The 20,189-nt window shown below is 45.2% G+C and overlaps 1 protein-coding gene across 2 annotated transcripts in view; it reads right to left on the bottom strand.

Moving 5' to 3' along the window:
• The window catches only part of DTNBP1 (dystrobrevin binding protein 1), a 179,409-nt gene extending 166,265 nt beyond the window's left edge, over positions 1–13,144 (bottom strand). Inside the window, exons 1-3 of one of the 2 annotated variants that reach the window (XM_089682294.1) lie at positions 12,987–13,144; positions 9,093–9,146; positions 8,905–8,955 (exon numbers count right to left, since the gene is read on the bottom strand). In XM_089682294.1, the coding sequence (XP_089538420.1) occupies positions 8,905–8,955; positions 9,093–9,146; positions 12,987–13,042 (161 nt within the window). In that variant the 5' untranslated portion in view covers positions 13,043–13,144. The remainder of the gene's footprint in view (positions 1–8,904; positions 8,956–9,092; positions 9,147–12,986) is intronic. The other variant, XM_089682293.1, reaches the window with a different exon arrangement.
• Positions 13,145–20,189: the final 7,045 nt, after the last annotated feature.

The raw sequence follows: 20,189 nt of genomic DNA, 5'->3' as shown, positions 1-20,189 counted from the left end.
TTTGGCGGTATGATATACATATGATGAAGTTTTGTTAAAAATGTTTAAAATCTGTAAAGATTTTTTCAGTTTTTTTGCCTTAAACTGATTGCTTACCTGGATATGATTATGTATTTAAATGTATATGGAATATATTACACGTTTATGCTAATTGAATTAATCTGCAGAGATCGAGCGATATTGTGTTATTATAATGCCGTCCGATTGGTTGTAGTGAGTCTGCAATGCATAATGAGTAAGATATATAGAGATAGTGTGGGCGTCTGTCTGTCATCCATTCCGCTCCGTGAGGACGTCGAATGATGAAACGCGTAGGGCGGGGCTTAATGGATGTAACGTCAGGACGTTGCTCGATACTGTTGGACGTGTGGGACCGCGGCGAGCGAGGCTCGTCCCTGCATTTTACAGAGGCTGTCATTGCTGGTGTCGGCTGAGACACCTTTCTTGTGAGTGTACATTTATGTGGTATTAAAGTTTATGGTTTTAAACGTACTGCACCATCATGTCCTTTCTTAATTCCCCGAGCATTGCCGCATTCTATGGTGAGATGATGACCATTTGATTGAAGGGTTTTTCCATCCGTGCTGATTGGCTCATTGCATTAGATTGCTTCCAGACTTTGGAATTTTCTACAGATCATCGCTCCCAGAGCAATAGCGCTTTTGCTGATTTATAACTTGATCAGCATATAGCTCTGGTGAGTTTATTCATTTTATTCGGTGGTGGATTTTTTCACGGTTTATTAATTTAACACAAGACCTCAGGATTTTGTCACTTTATGGTGGTTGGACTTTGCACAAAGATTTTGTGGACATTATTATTTATATATTTATATTTTTTTTGTATTTATATGACACTATATTATGCCTGTTTATTTGTCCTTATTAGCACATTCCTTTGTTCACCTATGTTATATACCTTGATTTGGGTTAGGTTTGCCGCTCAGTGTTGTGTAACATTTGGCGCTTTTCTTATTTTTATTACATTTTACCAAAAAGGAGTCTGGAAAGCACTCTATGAGGAATTCTTGTCCAGTTCAGCAGGGTCCAGATACAGTACTCCAAAAGCCAAGCTGAATACAACTGCACAGAAAAGCTGCATTTGAAGAGATGTACAGTAGCTCCAGCAGTATCAGTCTTTATTACCAACTCTCTGTCTGGGGAATTTTTTCTAATTTTCATACACGTTAAAATGAGCATTTTTGCTAGAAAATATCTTAGAACCCCAAACTTCCTGAAAGCAGAGGCCCTAGAGAATAAAATGATGGTAGTTGCAATGTTACATATTATCAAAAGCAATTTTTCAGGAGAAAATACAGTAAAATGAAATGCACGCAAATACAACAGCCAATTGTTTTGTAAAATGTAAAAGATAATGTTGCATCAAGTAAACAGATACCAAACATGTCAAGGCTCAATACTGTGTGCACCTGAGAAATGGTGGTACCTAAAAAGTGACAGTTTAAAAGCCATGTTATCAGTGTAGAGTTATTGATAGCACTAGAATTATTACTCTCCGTCTGATGTTTGTGGCAACACAGCACATGTTTGGTGAAATCACTGTTTACATATGTGTACGTGACCTACGCACATACTTGCATTGACAACTCTGAAACTGGAAGTGACAAAATCATTGCACTTCCAGCCTCATTATTTACAGAAGAGAAGGGGGGTACCTTCTCAGTACTGTAAAAGCGATCAAGCAACTACTGTAGAGTTCCCTGGATCACTTTTACAAGACAGTCCATTGGTGGCTTTAAAAAACAATACCAAGATCTTGGTATAACCACTTGCTGACAGGCTGTATATGTATATACGGAGGTCAGCAAGGCATTAGAGGGGGGAAATCACATCCATCTTACTAGGATACTAACAAAAATTGAGGCAAGCTGGTAGCGGAGTTGGCCTACAGTTTTTGTGTTGCTAGTGGTCAATCCTCTTATACGATGTTGTTAACCATAGCACATTAAAGACTTGTGTCCCTCAATGGATGAGAAAGAAACAACATTTTACAGTTGTCAAGTGCAAATGGGTGAGGATAAATTTTCCAGTGTGGACACCTGTTCCAGTGACAGCTATCCCCTAACTTTGGGGAGATTTCTTCCCACTTCTCTCTTCAGGACAGGAAGTGATGGGAAAACTGCCCAGTGGGATACAGACAGAAAACACAACCTGACAGCGATTATAACCCTTCCCTACCCCAAAACAAAAAGTTTTAGTTTCACCTACACTATAATGCAACTCTCACAAATCGGAAAGGGCCACAAAGCTCTGAAGAAAGTCTTGACGGTCTCTGGACTGGCCCGCAATATGTGCACTGCCTATCAGTAATAGGACACACTTGCCACTTACTACTGCGTGTGGTACCTCCATGCTAGAATCCATTTTAATACCTGTAAAATTAACAGTCCGAGTATGACTTGAATGGCCCTAGTACAATGCGGAAAGGAATATATGATTTTAATTTTGACCATAAAGACATTATAAAGAAAGGCTCATATATAGCGATGGTGATAAAAAGCTTCTAAATGCTGGAGGATTACACTGTTCAACAGGTAAAAAGTTTTGGGCATAAAATTAGCTAATCTTACATAATTTTGGGGTGCTGAAAACGAAAATGACCCTAAAAAATGTTGATTGGCTCTAGTTTCCATGATATATTCACCCATCTAATGACGTAAGCCATTCAAAATTATGATGCAACTTCAGCTGCATATTGCGCAATTGATACTGGTGACCAATAGAAAATTGCATGTATACTGAGATGATGCAATATTAGCCTTTAATTGCATCACTTCACTGCATAAAAGCTGCAGTATCTGTAGCTGATTGTAGTTCGACAGCGTCTTTACATTTCGTTTTATGCTTATATAGGCTACTCAGTAATGGCTCGAACTTGTGTGAATAAAGCAGATAATTTCTGCTATATCTGCGGTGAAATAACTTTTATCTCACAAAAAAAGGAGGATAACAGGAATGATTAGGAAAGCCTACAACTTGTATTTTGGCTGCAAGATAGGAGACCAGGACAAGAGCTGGGCACCACATATATGCTGCAATTCTTGTGGGACGGCACTGGAGCAATGGTTGAATGGAAAAAAGGCATCTATACCTTTCGCTGTGCCAATGATTTGGAGAGAGCCAACAGATCATGTTAGTAATTGTTACTTTTGTATGGTGCCTCCAATTGTAAAAGGGCTAAATAAGAAGAAAAAGTTATCTGTGCACTATCCAAATATTCCATCGGCAATACGTCCAGTTCCTCATGGAGAGGGGCTACCAATTCCTAAAGCACCAGAATCCTTCGTGGTTGAGTCAAGTGAGGAAGAACCTGAAGCGTGTAGTCACGTGCAGAGATAGCCCTTTCCTCGAATACAAGAGAAAAGCCAAGAGAAGCAAAACCGACACAAACTGAAGACAAAACTAGTGAGAATCCTAAGTATTAAAATGATTCAACTTAGCTTATGGCTATAATTTTTCTTGGTAATCCTATGCAATATATTATGCTATTTAGGCTTTGTTATGTAGTCAATATCACTTGCTTTATATTTGTGGAAAGACATCTATCTATATAATTATTGTGCATTATGTAGTCATTACGCCTATAGTAGAAAACTTTCCGTTTACAGAAAAACTAGAGCCAATTGACAAATTTCATTGTTATATTTGAACTCAGAATGTGAAATTCATTAAGAAATGGATCCTTTTGTTTCCAAAACTGGCAAAAAATAAAAATTTGTTGAACAGTGTTATCAGATGAATAGCCAAAAGCTGCAGTGTATGGACAGCTTGCAAAGACCATAGAAAACAAAAAAAAAAAAAAAACAGAAAAAAGAAAGAGCTGCAGGAAAATAAACGAGGTGTATAAAAATAATTACATTCTCCAAATAATTTGTTCAAGCTTATTATATCAATTTACAAAACAGCAAAAGAAAAATTCATAAATGCTGTCATATTGGGAACAGACTTATAAACATGTAAAAATTGGATCTATTAATAATAACTTGGCCACCGCTGTTAAGCTAGCCGCACACAACTAAGTGATTGTGACTGAAATGATTTCAGCACACTGTTCTCCCACAAGTAATTATCTCTGGCATGGAATGTATGGCTCTCCTAATCTTGCTCTGGACTAAAGCAAAAAGCATCCAGAATATTATTAGGCTTTTCTAATCCTATAATGAAAATGCCACGTGACCTACACCAGTTCAGAAAAAAAAAAACGGGAAATATGCAGATGCTATGAAAAACACGAAAAGGGTTGGGTAAAAATACTGTTTGCAAATTTGATTTGTTTTGTAAAGTAAGGCCATATTTTGCACAAAGAAGCAGGATGATGGAGATATGCTTTAACCAGTTCCCCATCACCAATGAAAGTGATACTGCAGAACAGGACCACTTTCACCTCACCAATGCAGCATGTTGGCTACATTCTTCATTTACTGTAGCTATATATGGTTGTTTCAGCAACCATAAACTTATATCAAAAGTGTAGGCTTGACTGTGCCTATTGAAAGGAGACTGCAGATCGTAGATCCCCCCATTCTGGCTGACACAGATTCTTTCTGCTTTTTCCCATCCCGAGTCGGCAAACAACTTAATTTTGGGTCCCCTGCAGAGCCTGCTGTCCTTTTCAATCTCCGAACCAACCCACTGCACTCCCCTCTCTTGTAGCAGTGAAGATAGAGGTTTGAAGGGGAGAAGGAGGCAACGCTCAGTTGGGGGCATCAGAAAATATGTGTGCTGTATTTACCAATCTCTTGCCTGTCCTGAACGAACACCAGGGTGTTTTTTTATTTTTAAATCATACTTACCTAGGTGGATGCAGCCTTGGTCTGATGCTTCATCTGTCCCCCCCTGGCTCAAAGGGTGAGAACTTAGCGATCACTTGACTGCCGTGTTCTCACAGCCTCTCTGAGCAGAGAGTGGGATGGGACTGTCAGTCGCTCTGCACTCCTCTCCCTGCACATACTACCCACCATCATACACGCTGCGCTCCTCTCCTGCACATACTAACCACTACCATACACTCCGCATCCCTCTTCTGCACATGCTACCCTCTGCCGTACACTGCTCACTATACATTCCCTATTTAACATTACCACATTCTGCACTGTGCAAATCATCTCAGACTCTATTTAACCACACACCCTTTAAACCACGCCCAATATGTAGCGCAATTTAAACCACGCCCAATTTTCGATGCTGCATTTTTATTTTCCTCAATGCCTAGGCCCACTTTGGATCTTGCACATAGGCCCACTGAATTAATGAAACGCCCCTGCCAGTGTGTATTGATGTTCGCAGCCTCAATCTACTTCCATCCAGTTCATGCCCCCTGGCATGTTTCACCCTACTCACGGGGCTTTGGCAAGTGTTGTTAAAACTATACATACCATTGCAAGTACTTTGTGTATCCAAGTGAATTATACCTTGCTTTTTTTTCCAGGAAAAAATGGGATTTTATTTGGTGGTAAATAGTAATGGATATTTCCTGATAAAAGAAAAACTGACACAAAATAATTAAAATTAATATTTCCCACGTCTTATATTTGTTGTTTTTAACATAGTAGAGCCCAGAGACAGCAGTGCACAATTTGCCTTTATCCTACCTAAAACACACTGACAGGAAATAAAAAATGCATGATCTTTTTCTCTGTAAACTCCATTCTCTTCTTGGAATATAGTGATGATATCACCCAGCTCCACATTATGCGTTACATCATGGGCTCAGGATTGGGTAACGTCAGCCATGTTTTATGCAATACACAGAAATCAGGATAAAATATTACGCAGGAAGCAGAATAAAGCATGGCCACCGTTACCCAATATTGGGACCCTGATGAAGCCATGTGACGTAACATAATGTGTAGGACAGAGTTAGGCATCATCACAGTTCAAGGAAGTGACCGGAGTTAAAAAAAAAAAAAAAAAAAGAAGAGGCTGTATAGGCTGATTTTAACATTACCAAGCTGTTTTAAGAACAGAAAGTGAATATCTGTGTGCACAGATAAAAGGGTATTAACTATTTTTTAATACAACATAAATGATGTTTACTTTATGGAAAGCACTATGAAAGTGTTTATGTTTAATGCCTGGGAGGAGGAGAGGAGGCGCAGGGGATAGAAGGGTTGACAGTACTTATTAAACCCCATAAGGGGAAAGGCTTGCTATAATCTTACAATATATAGGTCATTAAAACCTGGTGACCGCACAACTGTTGTGGAAAAGTGATCCCAATCTGAAGGTGGAATTAAGGTGGATTGTGAGTCATTTCAAAGAGAAACATTTAATTTTCACTAGATGGGACAATTACAGTGCCATTTGTTTAGAGCTATGCTTTTTCCATTTTTGGATTAAGCAAAAGTCTATTATGGTAGGTGGTCTAAGCCTAACGTGGATTTCAAATGATTTCATGGAGGAACGTTTAATTTACAGCACAAAGGATAATTCTTTGTGTATCTTTGATTTTCACTGTTTCACAAAAAGGCACAAATTAAAGTTTACAAATATTTGTTATCAATTAATACAGTTTTATTTGTATTTTGTAAGTTATGATGCATTTGTGTGTGCCAATGATGATTTTAGTGTACTTTTATTAAAAATATTGATTTGATAAACAATTGTGCAGGTCCTACAAAATCAGTAGCATCATCTTTCTATTCTACCTGTGCTGTGCTTTTCAAAAACATACGGTTCAGGTGGTCTCTTACAAACTCTAAAAGCCATAAGTGAGAAATTATAAAAAAAAAAAAAAACTGCAAGAACCGTCTGGCCACCTGAAGTCAAAAGTAGAGGGCTGAGTCTGGCAGCAAAATATATATTATTGTCCTTTTATTGTCTATTTTCCATTATTGCATTACATCAGATGGGTCCTGATGTCATCTGTAACTTGGGCAGTTTATTCTGCTGTTGTCCCCAGTCACAGATCTTCTAGATCAGTTTCTCAACCAGGGTGCCGCAGAGAGTTCTCATGTAGGCAGTTAAAAGAAACATTCTTCACTGCTGGCTGAAGCCTTGCTTTTTATTACAGTGTCAGTCTGGTGTGTTTTATACTGGCAAATAATCCCCTTTGAGGCTCTATGTTGTGCGGACTATCTGTCCAAATCCTGCAAACCAATTACATCATTGGTTGCTAAGCAGCCCATCAAGAGCCCTCCCAGAATCCATCTTTAATTGCCTTCACTTGCCTCCACAGCTGAAATAGAGATATAGGCCAGCTTTCTGGCACTCTTCTCTCCACAAAGTTCATATTGAATTCCCCTTCACCAACTTCTCCCAGGGCAGCCGGAAGTGGTGAGCGTGGCCTGTAGTGTGGCTGCTATGACTGATCCAGCATCTGAAGATGAAGTAGCAGAGAGAGCAGCCCTGCAAGTCTCCCTTCATCTTCAGTGGTGCAGTAAGTGGCAGTAGGAGCGAAGCCTCTGCTCACTGACTGCTGCTACCATACTGCTCACTGACTGCCTCTACCATACCGCTCACTGGCTGCCTCTACCATACCGCTCCCTTGCTGCCGCTACCATACTGCTCACTGGCGGCCGCTACCATACTGCTCACTGACTGCTGCTACCATACTGCTCACTGACTGCCTCTACCATACCGCTCACTTGCTGCCGCTACCATACTGCTCACTGGCTGCCTCTACCATACCGCTCACTTGCTGCCGCTACTATGCCGCTCACGGGCGGCCGCTACCATACTGCTCACTGGCTAACCTAAACAATAACCCCCTTGCCCACCTCTCCACCCTAAACAATAACTTCCCCTCCCTGACTCTCCACCCTAAACAATAACCCCCCTTCCGCCTATCCACCCTAAACAATAACCCCCCTCCCCACCCTAAACAATAACCTCCCTGTCCACCCTAAACAACAACCTCCCTGTCCACCCTAAACAACCACCCCCCTCTCCACCCTAAACAACCACCCCCTCCATGCCTCTCCACCCTAAACAATAACTTCTCCTCCCTGACTCTCCACCCTCCCAGCACAAAGACCCGGGTGTCACTGAGATCTCTGGGTCCCGTTCTAACCATGGGACTCCCGATTGTTGGTCACATGATCGCCGATTGGCTATCACAGTAATCAGTCACTGTGAAGCCCTTAGTTTTTTTCCTCTCTGAATGGAGGAGAGAGATACATTGTATTTCTCTCTCTCTCTCTCTCCCTGCAGAGAGAAAAAAAAACAACTAAAAAAATAGATGAATAAATAAATATTAAAAAATAAAGAAAAAATACCTAGATCAAGGTTTGATCTAGTTCAGTGCCAGGGTTAGTGTTTGGGTCAAGGTCAGGATCTTTTTTTTTTTTTTAATTGGTATCACTGTCAGTGTTTTAGGTACAAAAAAAAAAACAAAATAAATAAATAAAATGCACACTATTGTTTCTGGGCTGTAGTACAGGTACAAACAACAAATAACATACACATAAATGATATCGTTGCGATCATCAAGAGCTGGAAAATTTATTTTGGGTTGTTCTTTTGTGGTAGGTTATGATACTAACAAGAAACACACAGATACATAAAAAAAATGATTTTTTTTTTTTACTATTTTGGGCCTGTTTTCCATTGATATAAGAAATAAAATCAGGAAATATCCATTACTATTTACCGCCAAATGAAATCCCAATATGTCCTCAAAAAAACAAGGTATAATTCACCTGGATATACAAAGTAGTTGTGATGATATGTACGGTTTTGCTAACGTTGTAAAATTTTACTTAGGCTTTAGGATTAGTTTTACCCTTAGGTGTGATGGAGTTAAACAGGAAGGGGTGGGACAAATTTAGATGGGGGGGGGCAGCTGATTTTAGTCTTGCCTAGGGCAGCACAAAACCAAAATACACAACTGACAGGATATCTAGTGTGCATTTATGTAAAAGTGAAAGGCACTGTAGGAAGTTACCTGCTAAGGAGTTCCACGCCTGCTGGAAACTTGGATACTTGTTCGGCTTGCCTACGTGTAAATGGGAACAAACAATATGAAGAATGTTTAATCAGAAACAAGGATAGCAAGCTCAGACAAATGTGTTTTAGCAACATGCATCATGCAAATGACACTTTACAAAGCCAAACACATAATAGGCTTTATACCTGTTCTGCTTCTTAATCTTCACATCTTTAGACTTATCACCCAAACTCTTCAATCTGTGATCAGAAGAGAAATGAATGGATAGATCATAGAAATTCAGAATTTAGGTGAATCAGTATCAGCAGTGCTAGCATTACAAATTATAGTTTTTTTAAACAAAACCAAAGAAAAAATACTGTTGCTCAAACACTCCCCTAGTTTTGGCTAAAGTCACTTGGTGTCCAGCTACCAGGAGCATTGAAGACATTTCATGCCACTTGACACAACAAAACATCTAATGATTTCAAATCTCCCGGTCTGGTAGTTGTGTAGTAATAAAAGAAGACCAGCACAAATTAGATGAGCAAAAACGCTTGACCTTGCATATTTAAGTATAACTATAGGCAAGTTTTGCTTTTTTTTAGTTTTGGATAGAATGGAAAGGGATTAGAACACCTGTCATTTTTTATTGCTGTCTGTGCCATCATTACAGAGATTCACCCTCTATTTGTCTTGTTTCCCATTATCATTGAAAGTAAAATTTAAAAAAAAAATCCCAACTATTGGGTTGTCCCCAGAAAAGTAATCTTCCAATGGGGACACTAGTTCTGGTGATCTGGGGGTCCCCAAGGAATTCCCTTAAAGCAGTGTTTCTCAACTCCAGTCCTCATGGACCCCCAACAGGTTATGTTTTCAGGATTTCCATTATTTTGCACAGGTGATTTGATCAGTTTTACTGCCTTAGTAATTACCACAGCTGTTTAATCTGAGGGAAATCCTGAAAACATGACCTGTTGGGGGTCCATGAGGACTGGAGTTGAGAAACACTGTGTTAAAGTGTTACTAAACCCACAACAGTAAAATCAATCTGTATATGCAGTAAAGCATGCTTGTTATATTCACTGTGGAACCTAAGAGGTTAATCCTCTGCATTGTGTAAAAAGGCTGTTTGATCATGTCTTCTCTGATCCTCTCCTTCTTCCACAGTCCCCAATCCATCTGCTGAAAGAACAGAGCCTTGGGGGCAAGCTGCACATGCTCAGTTTGGTGTGTATTGCTAGAGAGTTTTTTGGGGGGGAGAATGCATGTGATCAGCACAGGGCCAATCAGCACTGCGCTGACAGAGGGTCAGGGGTCTTGCAGCCTCAAAGGACAGTCAGGGGAGAATGAAACCTCCTCCTACAAGCTTTAACCAGTGCTCTGCTGGACGATCCTAGAAGTCACAAGACTGCTCTAACTGCTGATGAGAAAAGGTATCAGTTTAGATTTACTAAAATAATTGCATTTCCATGTTCTGTGTACTGTGGGAGACCAGTGATAGTGAACACTGGGTTTAGGAACACTTTAATTTGCAGGGAAATTCTCTCACTTCCTGTTTTGGCTATGGGAAGTGAAGATAAATCTCCCCAAAGGGACACAGATGGCAACAAAATAAACTGACAGGGGTTATAACCCTCCCTTACTTTATCCAAAATGAAAAAAATTGCCTTTATTTCTACTTTACTATACTAATAGTTTTAATTACATAAAGTAATAACTACAAAAAAAAACCCACAATGAAACATTTGAAAGACTTTAGTTTCCTTACTTACCAGGATAAATAGAGGGGCAAATATATTACTTGCAGCTGACATGAGTTTCAACAAAATGAGGTCTTTGTTCTCAAGGGACTGATGCAATCACTGACAATTACACTACCAATTAAAAAATACCTGACTTGTTACTTCCTTTTATACCAAAAACTGGAAACTCAGTCCAACAGATTAATTCGCTTGAACTGACTTGTGATCAGTCTGATTTGATGCAAATAAATGAGTGCAGACAATGGCTCTTCCCGACATGCAGTATCTCTTTCCTATCAACTTTATTCAGTGCCCTATCATCTGCACAAATAGATATACAGTACTTCTCCCACCATTCTTCTAACACCAGCAGGTTCCAAAAATCAGACTACAAAATCCTAACAAGATGGTATAGAACCCTGACAGTTCTCTACTTTGCACGTGCAGATTTGTGGACAAGAAAAAGTGCACTGCACATGTGCAGATTTGAGGAAACAGGAGAGTATATTGAGCATGTGTAGATTTGGGAGAATCCACGTGTAGATTTGTAGACAAGGGAGAGAGCACAGCGCATGTGTACATTTGTAGACAAGGGAGAGCACACTGTATGTGCAGATATGTGGATGAGGAAGAGTACATTAAGCATGTGTAGATTTGAGGATGAGGAAGACTGCGCATGCGCAGATTTGCAGACGAGGGAGAACACACTGTGCATGTGTTAATTTGTGGACAAGGAAGAGTGCACTGTGCATGTACAGATTCGTGGACAAGAGAGAGCACACTATGCATGTGTAATTTGTGGACGAGGGAGAGAGCACTACGCATGTGTAGATTTGTGGACGAGGGAGAGCGCACTGTGCATGTGATTTGTGAACGAGGGAGAACGAACTGCGCATGTGTAGATTTGTGGACAAGGGAGAGCACACTGCACGCGTGTAGATATACAGTCAAGGGAGAACACTATGCATGTGTTAATTTGTGGACAAGGAAGAGCGCACTGTGCATGTACAGATTTGTGGATGAGAGAGAGCACACTACGCATGTGTAGATTTGCGGATGAGCGACAGCGCACTGCCCATGTGTACATTTGCAGATGAGCAACAGCGCACTGCCCATGTGTACATTTGCGGACGAGGGAAAGCGCACTACGCATGTGCAGATTTGCGGACGAGGGAGAGCGCACTACCCATGTGTAGATTTGCGGACGAGGGAGAGCGCACTGCCCATGTGTAGATTTGCGGACGAGGGAGAGCGCACTGCCCATGTGCAGATTTGTGGACGAGAGCGCACTACTCGTGTAGATTTGCAGACAAGGGAGAGCACACTACCCATGTGTAGATTTGCGAACGAGGGAGAGTGTACTACCCATGTGTAGATTTGCGGATGAGGAAGAGTGCACTGCCCATGTGTAGATTTGCGGACGAGGGAGAGCGCACTACGCATGTGTCGATTTCTGGACGAGGGAAAGCGCACTGCCCATGTGTAGATTTGCGGACGAGGGAGAGCGCACTGCCCATGTGTAGATTTGCGGACGAGGGAGAGCGCACTACCCATGTGTAGATTTGCAGACGAGGGAGAGCGCACTGCCCATGTGTAGATTTGCGGACGAGGGAGAGCGCACTGCCCATGTGTAGATTTGAGGACGAGGGAGAGCGCACTGCCCATGTGTAGATTTGCGGACGAGGGAGAGCGCACTGCCCATGTGTAGATTTGCGGGCGAGGGAGAGCGCACTGCCCATGTGTAGATTTGCGGACGAGGGAGAGCGCACTGCCCATGTGTAGATTTGCGGACGAGGGAGAGCGCACTGCCCATGTGTAGATTTGCGGACGAGCGAGAGCACACTGCCCATGTGTAGATATGCGGAGGAGGGAGAGCGCACTGCCCATGTGTAGATTTGCGGACGAGGGAGAGCGCACTGCCCAAGTGATTTGTGGATAATAGAAGAGCTCCACGTTCTTTCCTGTGATGATGGAGGTGCGCTCACGTACTTACATGCAGGATGACGCCAATCACTCAGAATGCTACTTTTTCAGGCAGACTTTGCGGAAGCCATGGCTGGTCTACAGGTTTGTCATGTATAGGAAGTTGAATTCCTCTACACTGCTCCATGGTTTCTACACTACTGGGGGTCCATGGCTGTACTGCAAAGTCTACCATAAAGGTGCCTCAAGCTTTGAACATGGAAAAGTTGAGGGAAGCCAGCAAGGTGATGATCTCCCCCATACACACGGACATCAGAATGTCTGACCTGGGAAAGCCATCCTGACACTGAACTGACAATGCCGGCTAACACATGAAGTGCTGCCATGGCTCACTCCGGAGGGCACAGTGCTGAACACAGGACGAGGCTTTACCCGCTAGTGAGGTCCTGCTGTACAGTGAGGAGCCGCTCCCGAAGGTTCTCAAACATCCTGAGCCGGGCTGGGAGCTCTCTGTGTACACTGCACCATGTCCTCCGCCGCCTTCCTCATAGCATCACAGTCACGAGCTGAGAGGCGAGGCCAGGCCGGCCCGGGGGAGGCATCCCCGCATCCCTTCAGATGGGATCTATTAGCTAGCCCAGCTTGGCTTACATGTACATGATCTTTATTACACTATTGGACTTCCACAACAGAAGAAACCGACAAAATAAAAAAGCTGAACTGAGGAGACCAGAGTGTCACAGCCTGCAGGGATGCCAGCCACCCTCAGTAAAAATCGGCCACTTTTTTCCTGTGAGTAGAAGGGCAACGACTGCCCATAAAAGATATGGCTGCAAACGGCTCCAATCTGCGCATGCCCGTGGGGCGGGTTGGATGTGTGAATAAAAGCCACGCCCAATGCGCCTCTTCCCGTGTTCGGTCATTCCATCATAATGGAATCGCTGTAATCAGACAGATGCCTCACAGTGTTCGCTGCTGCCACAGCCCAGTACTTATCAATGTATCATGGTAGTAGCTGGCGGTCTCTACAGCGGCTGTGACAGCCTCTCCATCTTATGCAATGTCAGGCTCTTCCCTTCTAATGGGACAATGTGGAGCAGACTCTTCCTCTCTGTGAGAGCAATGTGGAGGGGTCTTTCTCTATGAGGGCAATGTGGAGGGGTCTTTCTCTATGGGGGCAATGTGGAGGGGTCTTTCTCTATGGGGGCAATGTGGAGGGGTCTTTCTCTATGGGGGCAATGTGGAGGGGTCTTTCTCTATGGGGGCAATGTGGAGGGGTCTTTCTCTATGGGGGCAATGTGGAGGGGTCTTTCTCTGTGAGAGCAATGTGGAGGGGTCTTTCTCTATGGGGGCAATGTGGAGGGGTCTTTCTCTATGGGGGCAATGTGGAGGGGTCTTTCTCTCTCTGTGAGAGCAATGTTGAGCAGTCTCTTCCTCTGTGAGGGCAATGTGGAGCAGTCTCTTCCTCTGTGAGGGCAATGTGGAGCAGTCTCTTCCTCTATGGCAGTGGTTCTCAACCTGTGGGTCGCGACCCCTTTGGGGGTCGAACGACCCTTTCACAGGGGTCCCCTAAGACCATCAGAAAACACATATTTCCGATGTGTAAAGAGCAGCTACTGTGTAGAAAGCAGCTACTGTGTTGAAAGCAGCAGTATTGGAGGTAAAACGACACTCATGAATTATAATTACTGGGTAAATAATTTTATGGTTGGGGGGTCACCACAACATGAGGAACTGTATTAAAGGGTCACGGCATTAGGAAGGTTGAGAACCACTGCTCTATGGGGACAATGTGGAGGAGTCTTTCTCCATGAGGGCAATGTGGAGCAGTCTCTTCCTCTCTGTGAGGGCAATGTGGAGCAGTCTCTTCCTCTCTGTGAGGGCAATGCGGAGCAGTCTCTTCCTCTCTCTATGAGGGCAATGTGGAGGGGTCTTCCTCTCTGGGAGCAATGTGGAGGGTGTTGCAAACACGCGCATCCGAGATGGATGCGGTTCCACCATTTTGGTTTCAGACTCCATCTTGCTAAGGATATCCATTTCTCTCCTACCCTCCCTCTCACTGAGAGGGACATTTTGGCCATTGTGTGTACTGTTTATGGGTCACTGGCCGGCCAAGCTAGGTGCCGAGCGGTCTGCAAAGCTGTAACCTTCCTCACCTAGGCAAGATAAGGCCAGTGTTTCCAAGAGTGTTGGAGCCTCACTGACCAAAGTACCTGTGTAATTTAACACCTCGTAAGGAGATAAGGCAGCTTTCCTAGGGATTGAAAGAGGTTTTAACCTCATAAAGCCTAGCAGCGTAGGTAACCGAATTAAATGAACACTCCTCAAATCAATTTTTATCCTATGTCTCATATCTGGTAATATGGAAGACTTGCATAAAAACCGGGCACCTCGTCAGATGGCCAATGAGCAGACGAAAAGTTTAATGGGTCACTCATTTATCTCGGGCCATCAGGGAAGCCGGAACAAAGAACTCGCGAACCGTGCCACATATTTCATAATTCATATCTACCGTATTTTTCGCTCAATAAGACGCACTTTTTCCCCCCCAAAAAAGGGGGAAATGTCAGTGCGTTTCATGGAGCGAATATAAAGCGGCCGGTCTGGTATTTTTGCGGCCACCATGTCAGAATACCGGGCCGGCCGCTCAGCTGTTCTCTCCTGCAGGGCCTTACCTGTTCCTCGCTCCAGCGCTGCACAGTCTTCCCGCGCTGGCTTCTGTGACAGCCGGGTGCCCACTGCGCATGTGCTGCGCTTTGTGAATGATCCGGTGTCTTCTGGGATACATGACAGGTCCCAGAAGGCGCCGGGCCATTCACAAAGCGCAGCGCTTCTCGCGCATGCGCAGTGGGCACCCGGCTGTCACAGAAGCCGGCCCGGGAAGGACAACTCCGCGGAAGTGAGAGCGGGTACCTGTCAAATTCAGGTATCCGCTCCCTCCCCAAAGGTCAGCAGTCTCTGGTCATCCCCTGCACTGTCTGCAGTCTCTGGTCATCCCCTGCACTGTCTGCGGTCTCTGGTCATCCCCTGCACTGTCTGCGGTCTCTGGTCATCCCCTGCACTGTCTGCGGTCTCTGGTCATCCCCTGCACTGTCTGCGGTCTCTCGTCATCCCCTGCACTGTCTGCAGTCTCTGGTCATCCCCTGCACTGTCTGCAGTCTCTGGTCATCCCCTGCACTGTCTGCAGTCTCTGGTCATCCCCTGCACTGTCTGCAGTCTCTGGTCATCCCCTGCACTGTCTGCAGTCTCTGGTCATCCCCTGCACTGTCTGCAGTCTCTCGTCATCCCCTGCACCGTGTCCGCAGTCTCTGACCATCTCCTGCACCGTGTCCGCAGTCTCTGACCATCTCCTGCACCGTGTCCGCAGTCTCTGACCATCTCCTGCACAGTGTCCGCAGTCTCTGACCATCCCCTGTACCGTGTCCGCAGTCTCCGGTCCATCCCCTGCACCGTGTCCTCAGTCTCCGGTCCATCTCCTGCACCGTGTCCGCAGTCTCCGGTCCATCTCCTGCACCGTGTCCGCAGTCTCCGGTCCATCTCCTGCACCGTGTCCGCAGTCTCCGGTCCATCTCCTGCACCGTGTCCGCAGTCTCCGGTCCATCTCCTGCACCGTGTCCGCAGTCTCCGGTCCATCTCCTGCACCGTGTCCGCAGTCTCCGGTCCATCTCCTGCACCGTGTCCGCAGTCTCCGGTCCATCTCCTGCACCGTGTCCGCAGTCTCCGGTCCATCTCCTGCACCGTGTCCGCAGTCTCCGGTCCATCTCCTGCACCGTGTCCGCAGTCTCCGGTCCATCTCCTGCACCGTGTCCGCAGTCTCCGGTCCATCTCCTGCACCGTGTCCGCAGTCTCCGGTCCATCTCCTGCACCGTGTCCGCAGTCTCCGGTCCATCTCCTGCACCGTGTCCGCAGTCTCCGGTCCATCTCCTGCACCGTGTCCGCAGTCTCCGGTCCATCTCCTGCACCGTGTCCGCAGTCTCCGGTCCATCTCCTGCACCGTGTCCGCAGTCTCCGGTCATCTCCTGCACCGTGTCCGCAGTCTCCGGTCCATCTCCTGCACCGTGTCCGCAGTCTCCGGTCCATCTCCTGCACCGTGTCCGCAGTCTCCGGTCATCCCCTGCACGGTGTCTCTCTTTCTGAAAGTGTTGAACTGTTTCTATAGTTCTTAATTGCAATTTACGAACCCCTGCCTGTGAAGAGGCGCTACTGTTTGTTTAAACCTCTGTATAACCACCCTGCGGACCGTTTTATACAGACGTTTATTTCAATCATTATAGTGTTATAACTGATAACCCAAGTTTCCTCTTTCTCTGTCCAAAAAGGAGGTGGTGGCAGTGTGGAGGGTTAGTTGCATAAATAACCCGACCCAGTAACAATCGCTCAGGTCGCAGGTACATAGATTGTGGTCCATTAGCTGGAAAATCTTTGTGCAGGGTGCGGTTGGGCGTGGTATTGGTACACACGTCACATCGTGGTTTGGATCGGCCAGTCCTTCGGTCATGAGTTTGGTGAGAAGGTCTGGGTTCTGATGCCGTGATCGTGACAGAGGGGTCTTCCTCTCTGGGGACAATGTGGAGGGAACCAGCAAACACAAATGCTCCTGCGCTTGGGGATGGACTCGATGCTACAACCACATTAAGAATGTCCTGGAACATGCACACCTTGCTGCCCTCAAATGGACCGGGGGAATCCAAATATACTGAATGGGGAAAGAACAAAAAGAGGGCGCACAGGCCTATGCATTACCATAAAAAATGTTTAATAAAAAATAATAAAGTAGGTGTTGTACTCACAAACGACAATATAGTCAAGGCACATCATAAAAGAACAGCTGGATCAACACCGCGCTGAGTAACAGTCCACAATAGGGAGTTTAGACATCCAAAAGGCTGACGCGTTTCGAGGACTTGCCTCTTCCTCAGAGCCCTCAGGGCTCTGAGGAAAAGGCAAGTCCTCGAAACGCGTCAGACATTTGGATGTCTAAACTCCCTATTGCGGACTGTTACTCAGCGCGGTGTTGATCCAGCTGTTCTTTTATGATGTGCCTTGACTATATTGTCGTTTGTGAGTACAACACCTACTTTATTATTTTTTATTAAACATTTTTTATGGTAATGCACTAGACAATGTGGAGGGGTCTTCCTCTCTGGGGACAATATGGAGGGGTCTTCCTCTCTGGGGGCAATGAGAAGGGGTCTTCCTCTCTGGGGGCAATGTGGAGGGGTCTTCCTCTCTATGGGGGCAATGTGGAGCAGTCTTCCTCTGTGAGGGCAATGTGGAGCAGTCTCTTCCCCTCTAAATGGGGACAATGTGGAGCAGTCTTCCTTTGTGAGGGCAATGTGGAGCATTCTCTTCCCCTCTCTGTGAGGGCAATGTGGAGCATTCTCTTCCCCTCTCTGTGAGGGCAATGTGGAGCAGTCTCTTCCCCTCTCTGTGAGGGCAATGTGGAGCAGTCTCTTCCTCTCTCTGTGAGGGCAATGTGGAGCAGTCTCTTCCCCTCTCTATGGGGACAATGTGGAGCAGTCTCTTCCTCTCTCTATGGGGACAATGTGGAGGGGTCTTCCTCTGGGGGCAATGTGGAGGGGTCTTTCTCTCTATGGAGGCAATGCGGAGCAGTCTCTTCCTCTGTGAGGGCAATAAGGAGCAGTCTTTTCCTCCCTATGGGGACAATGTGAAGGGGTCTTTCTCTATGGGGGAAATGTGGAGCAGTCTCTTCCCCTCTCTGTGAGGGCAATGTGGAACCAGTCTCTTCCCCTCTCTGTGAGGGCAATGTGGAGCAGTCTCTTCCCCTCTCTATGGGGACAATGTGGAGCAGTCTCTTCCTCTCGCAGTGAGGGCAATATGGAGCAGTCTCTTCCCCTCTCTGTGAGGGCAATGTGGAGCAGTCTTTTCCCTTCTCTATGGGGACAATGTGGAGCATTCTCTTCCGCTCTCTGTGAGGGCAATGTGGAGCATTCTTTTCCCCTCTCTGTGAGGGCAATGTGGAGCAGTCTCTTCCCTTCTCTGTGAGGGCAATGTGGAGCAGTCTCTTCCCCTCTCTGTGAGGGCAATGTGGAGCAGTCTCTTCCCCTCTCTATGGGGACAATGTGGAGCAGTCTCTTCCACTCTCTGTGAGGGCAATGTGGAGCAGTCTCTTCCGCTCCCTGTGAGGGCAATGTGGAGCAGTCTCTTCCCCTCTCTATGGGGACAATGTGGAGCAGTCTCTTCCCCTCTCTGTGAGCGCAATGTGGAGCAGTCTCTTCCCCTCTCTGTGAGCGCAATGTGGAGCAGGCTCTTCCCCTCTCTGTGAGGGCAATGTGGAGCAGTCTCTTCCCCTCTCTGTGAGGGCAATGTGGAGCAGTCTCTTCCCCTCTCTATGGGGACAATGTGGAGCAGTCTCTTCCCCTCTCTATGAGGGCAATGTGGAGCAGTCTCTTCCCCTCTCTATGGGGACAATGAGGAGCAGTCTTTCTCTCTCTATGGCTATATCTTATGGGAAATACACAATTTGTTTTGGCTGTTTATTTTTCTAATATTTAGCTGTTCTAGTCCAGGTTTTTCTTTCTCCCCTTTTGTACAGTTAGCTTCTCCTGGATTGCCATGGCATTTAATCAGCCTATTCAACTGCTGCCTTGCTTGGATCAAGTTGGTTGCAACAAACCCACTCAGCTGCCTGCCTATAGCAACATTGCTGCCTGCAACTCTTGAAACTCTGTGGCAGTCTTATTATTCAATATATAGCTACCTCTTTGCAGTAAGTACAGTAAAACAAGCAGCTCTTTTCTTTCAGTGCTCAGAAGCTGCTCAGCTGTCAATTACCAGCCACTCCTCTCCACAGTAACTCACCTGGATACCATTACCTGCCTCTTTAGTCCAGCCTACAGCCAGTACTTTTTGCTGGTTTAGCTGCTTAACTCTTTTCCTCTTTGCTCTTGCGTAGTCTATGATCTCCAGTGTGTTCTTGCCAATGTTCCCGTGTACAACTTGGTCTGGCTAACTTCTTTTCTGCTCTTTGTTCCTGATTTTTGCTCCTAACTTCTGGTTTCCTGATGTTGGCTTGTCTGATTACCCGCTCTGGCATGCAAACCCTGACTTCTGTTATTGACTAATTTCCAGAAATGTGTTACATTTGCTATTTCATTAAATGTGTGATTTTGAACTGCACTTTCTGTCTCTGCCTGGTTTATGGTTCCTGACCTATAGATACCAAATGTTCCCTGACATTCCTCATCTAGGTGATCTGTCTTGGGTTATGTCCTGGGAGCATGACAACTAACTCAAAGTGTATTAGCTGAGGGGATTGTAGCTGCGTGTGGGAAGTTCCCACATAATTATAGGAGGACTGTCAAGAAAGTGGGCATGATATGGGCAGGACCATCTGGAAGATGGGTATATAGAGTATGAACAAGGGTGGTAGTGTTGTGAACAATGGGAGAAAGATGTTAAGTGTGAATGTGTGCAAACAAGAGTGCAGAGGGTATGACAGTGGGTAGTGTGTGCAGGAGAGGGGTGCAGATGGTGTGGCAGTAGGTAATATGTGCAATAGAGAAAGGCAAAAGGAATGATGGTCAGCAGTATGTGCAGGAGGATATGACAGTGGGCAGTATATGCAAGAAATGAGTATGGGGGATATTACAACTGGAAGTGTGTATAGGATAG

Source organism: Staurois parvus, unplaced genomic scaffold (genome assembly GCF_062004578.1).
Source record: "Staurois parvus isolate SC_StPar_1 unplaced genomic scaffold, SC_StPar_1.0 ptg000287l, whole genome shotgun sequence".
NCBI classification, from domain to species: Eukaryota; Metazoa; Chordata; class Amphibia; order Anura; family Ranidae; genus Staurois; species Staurois parvus.
The sequence above is the reverse complement of the archived record's forward strand: the minus strand, read 5'-3'. Positions and strand labels throughout refer to the sequence as shown.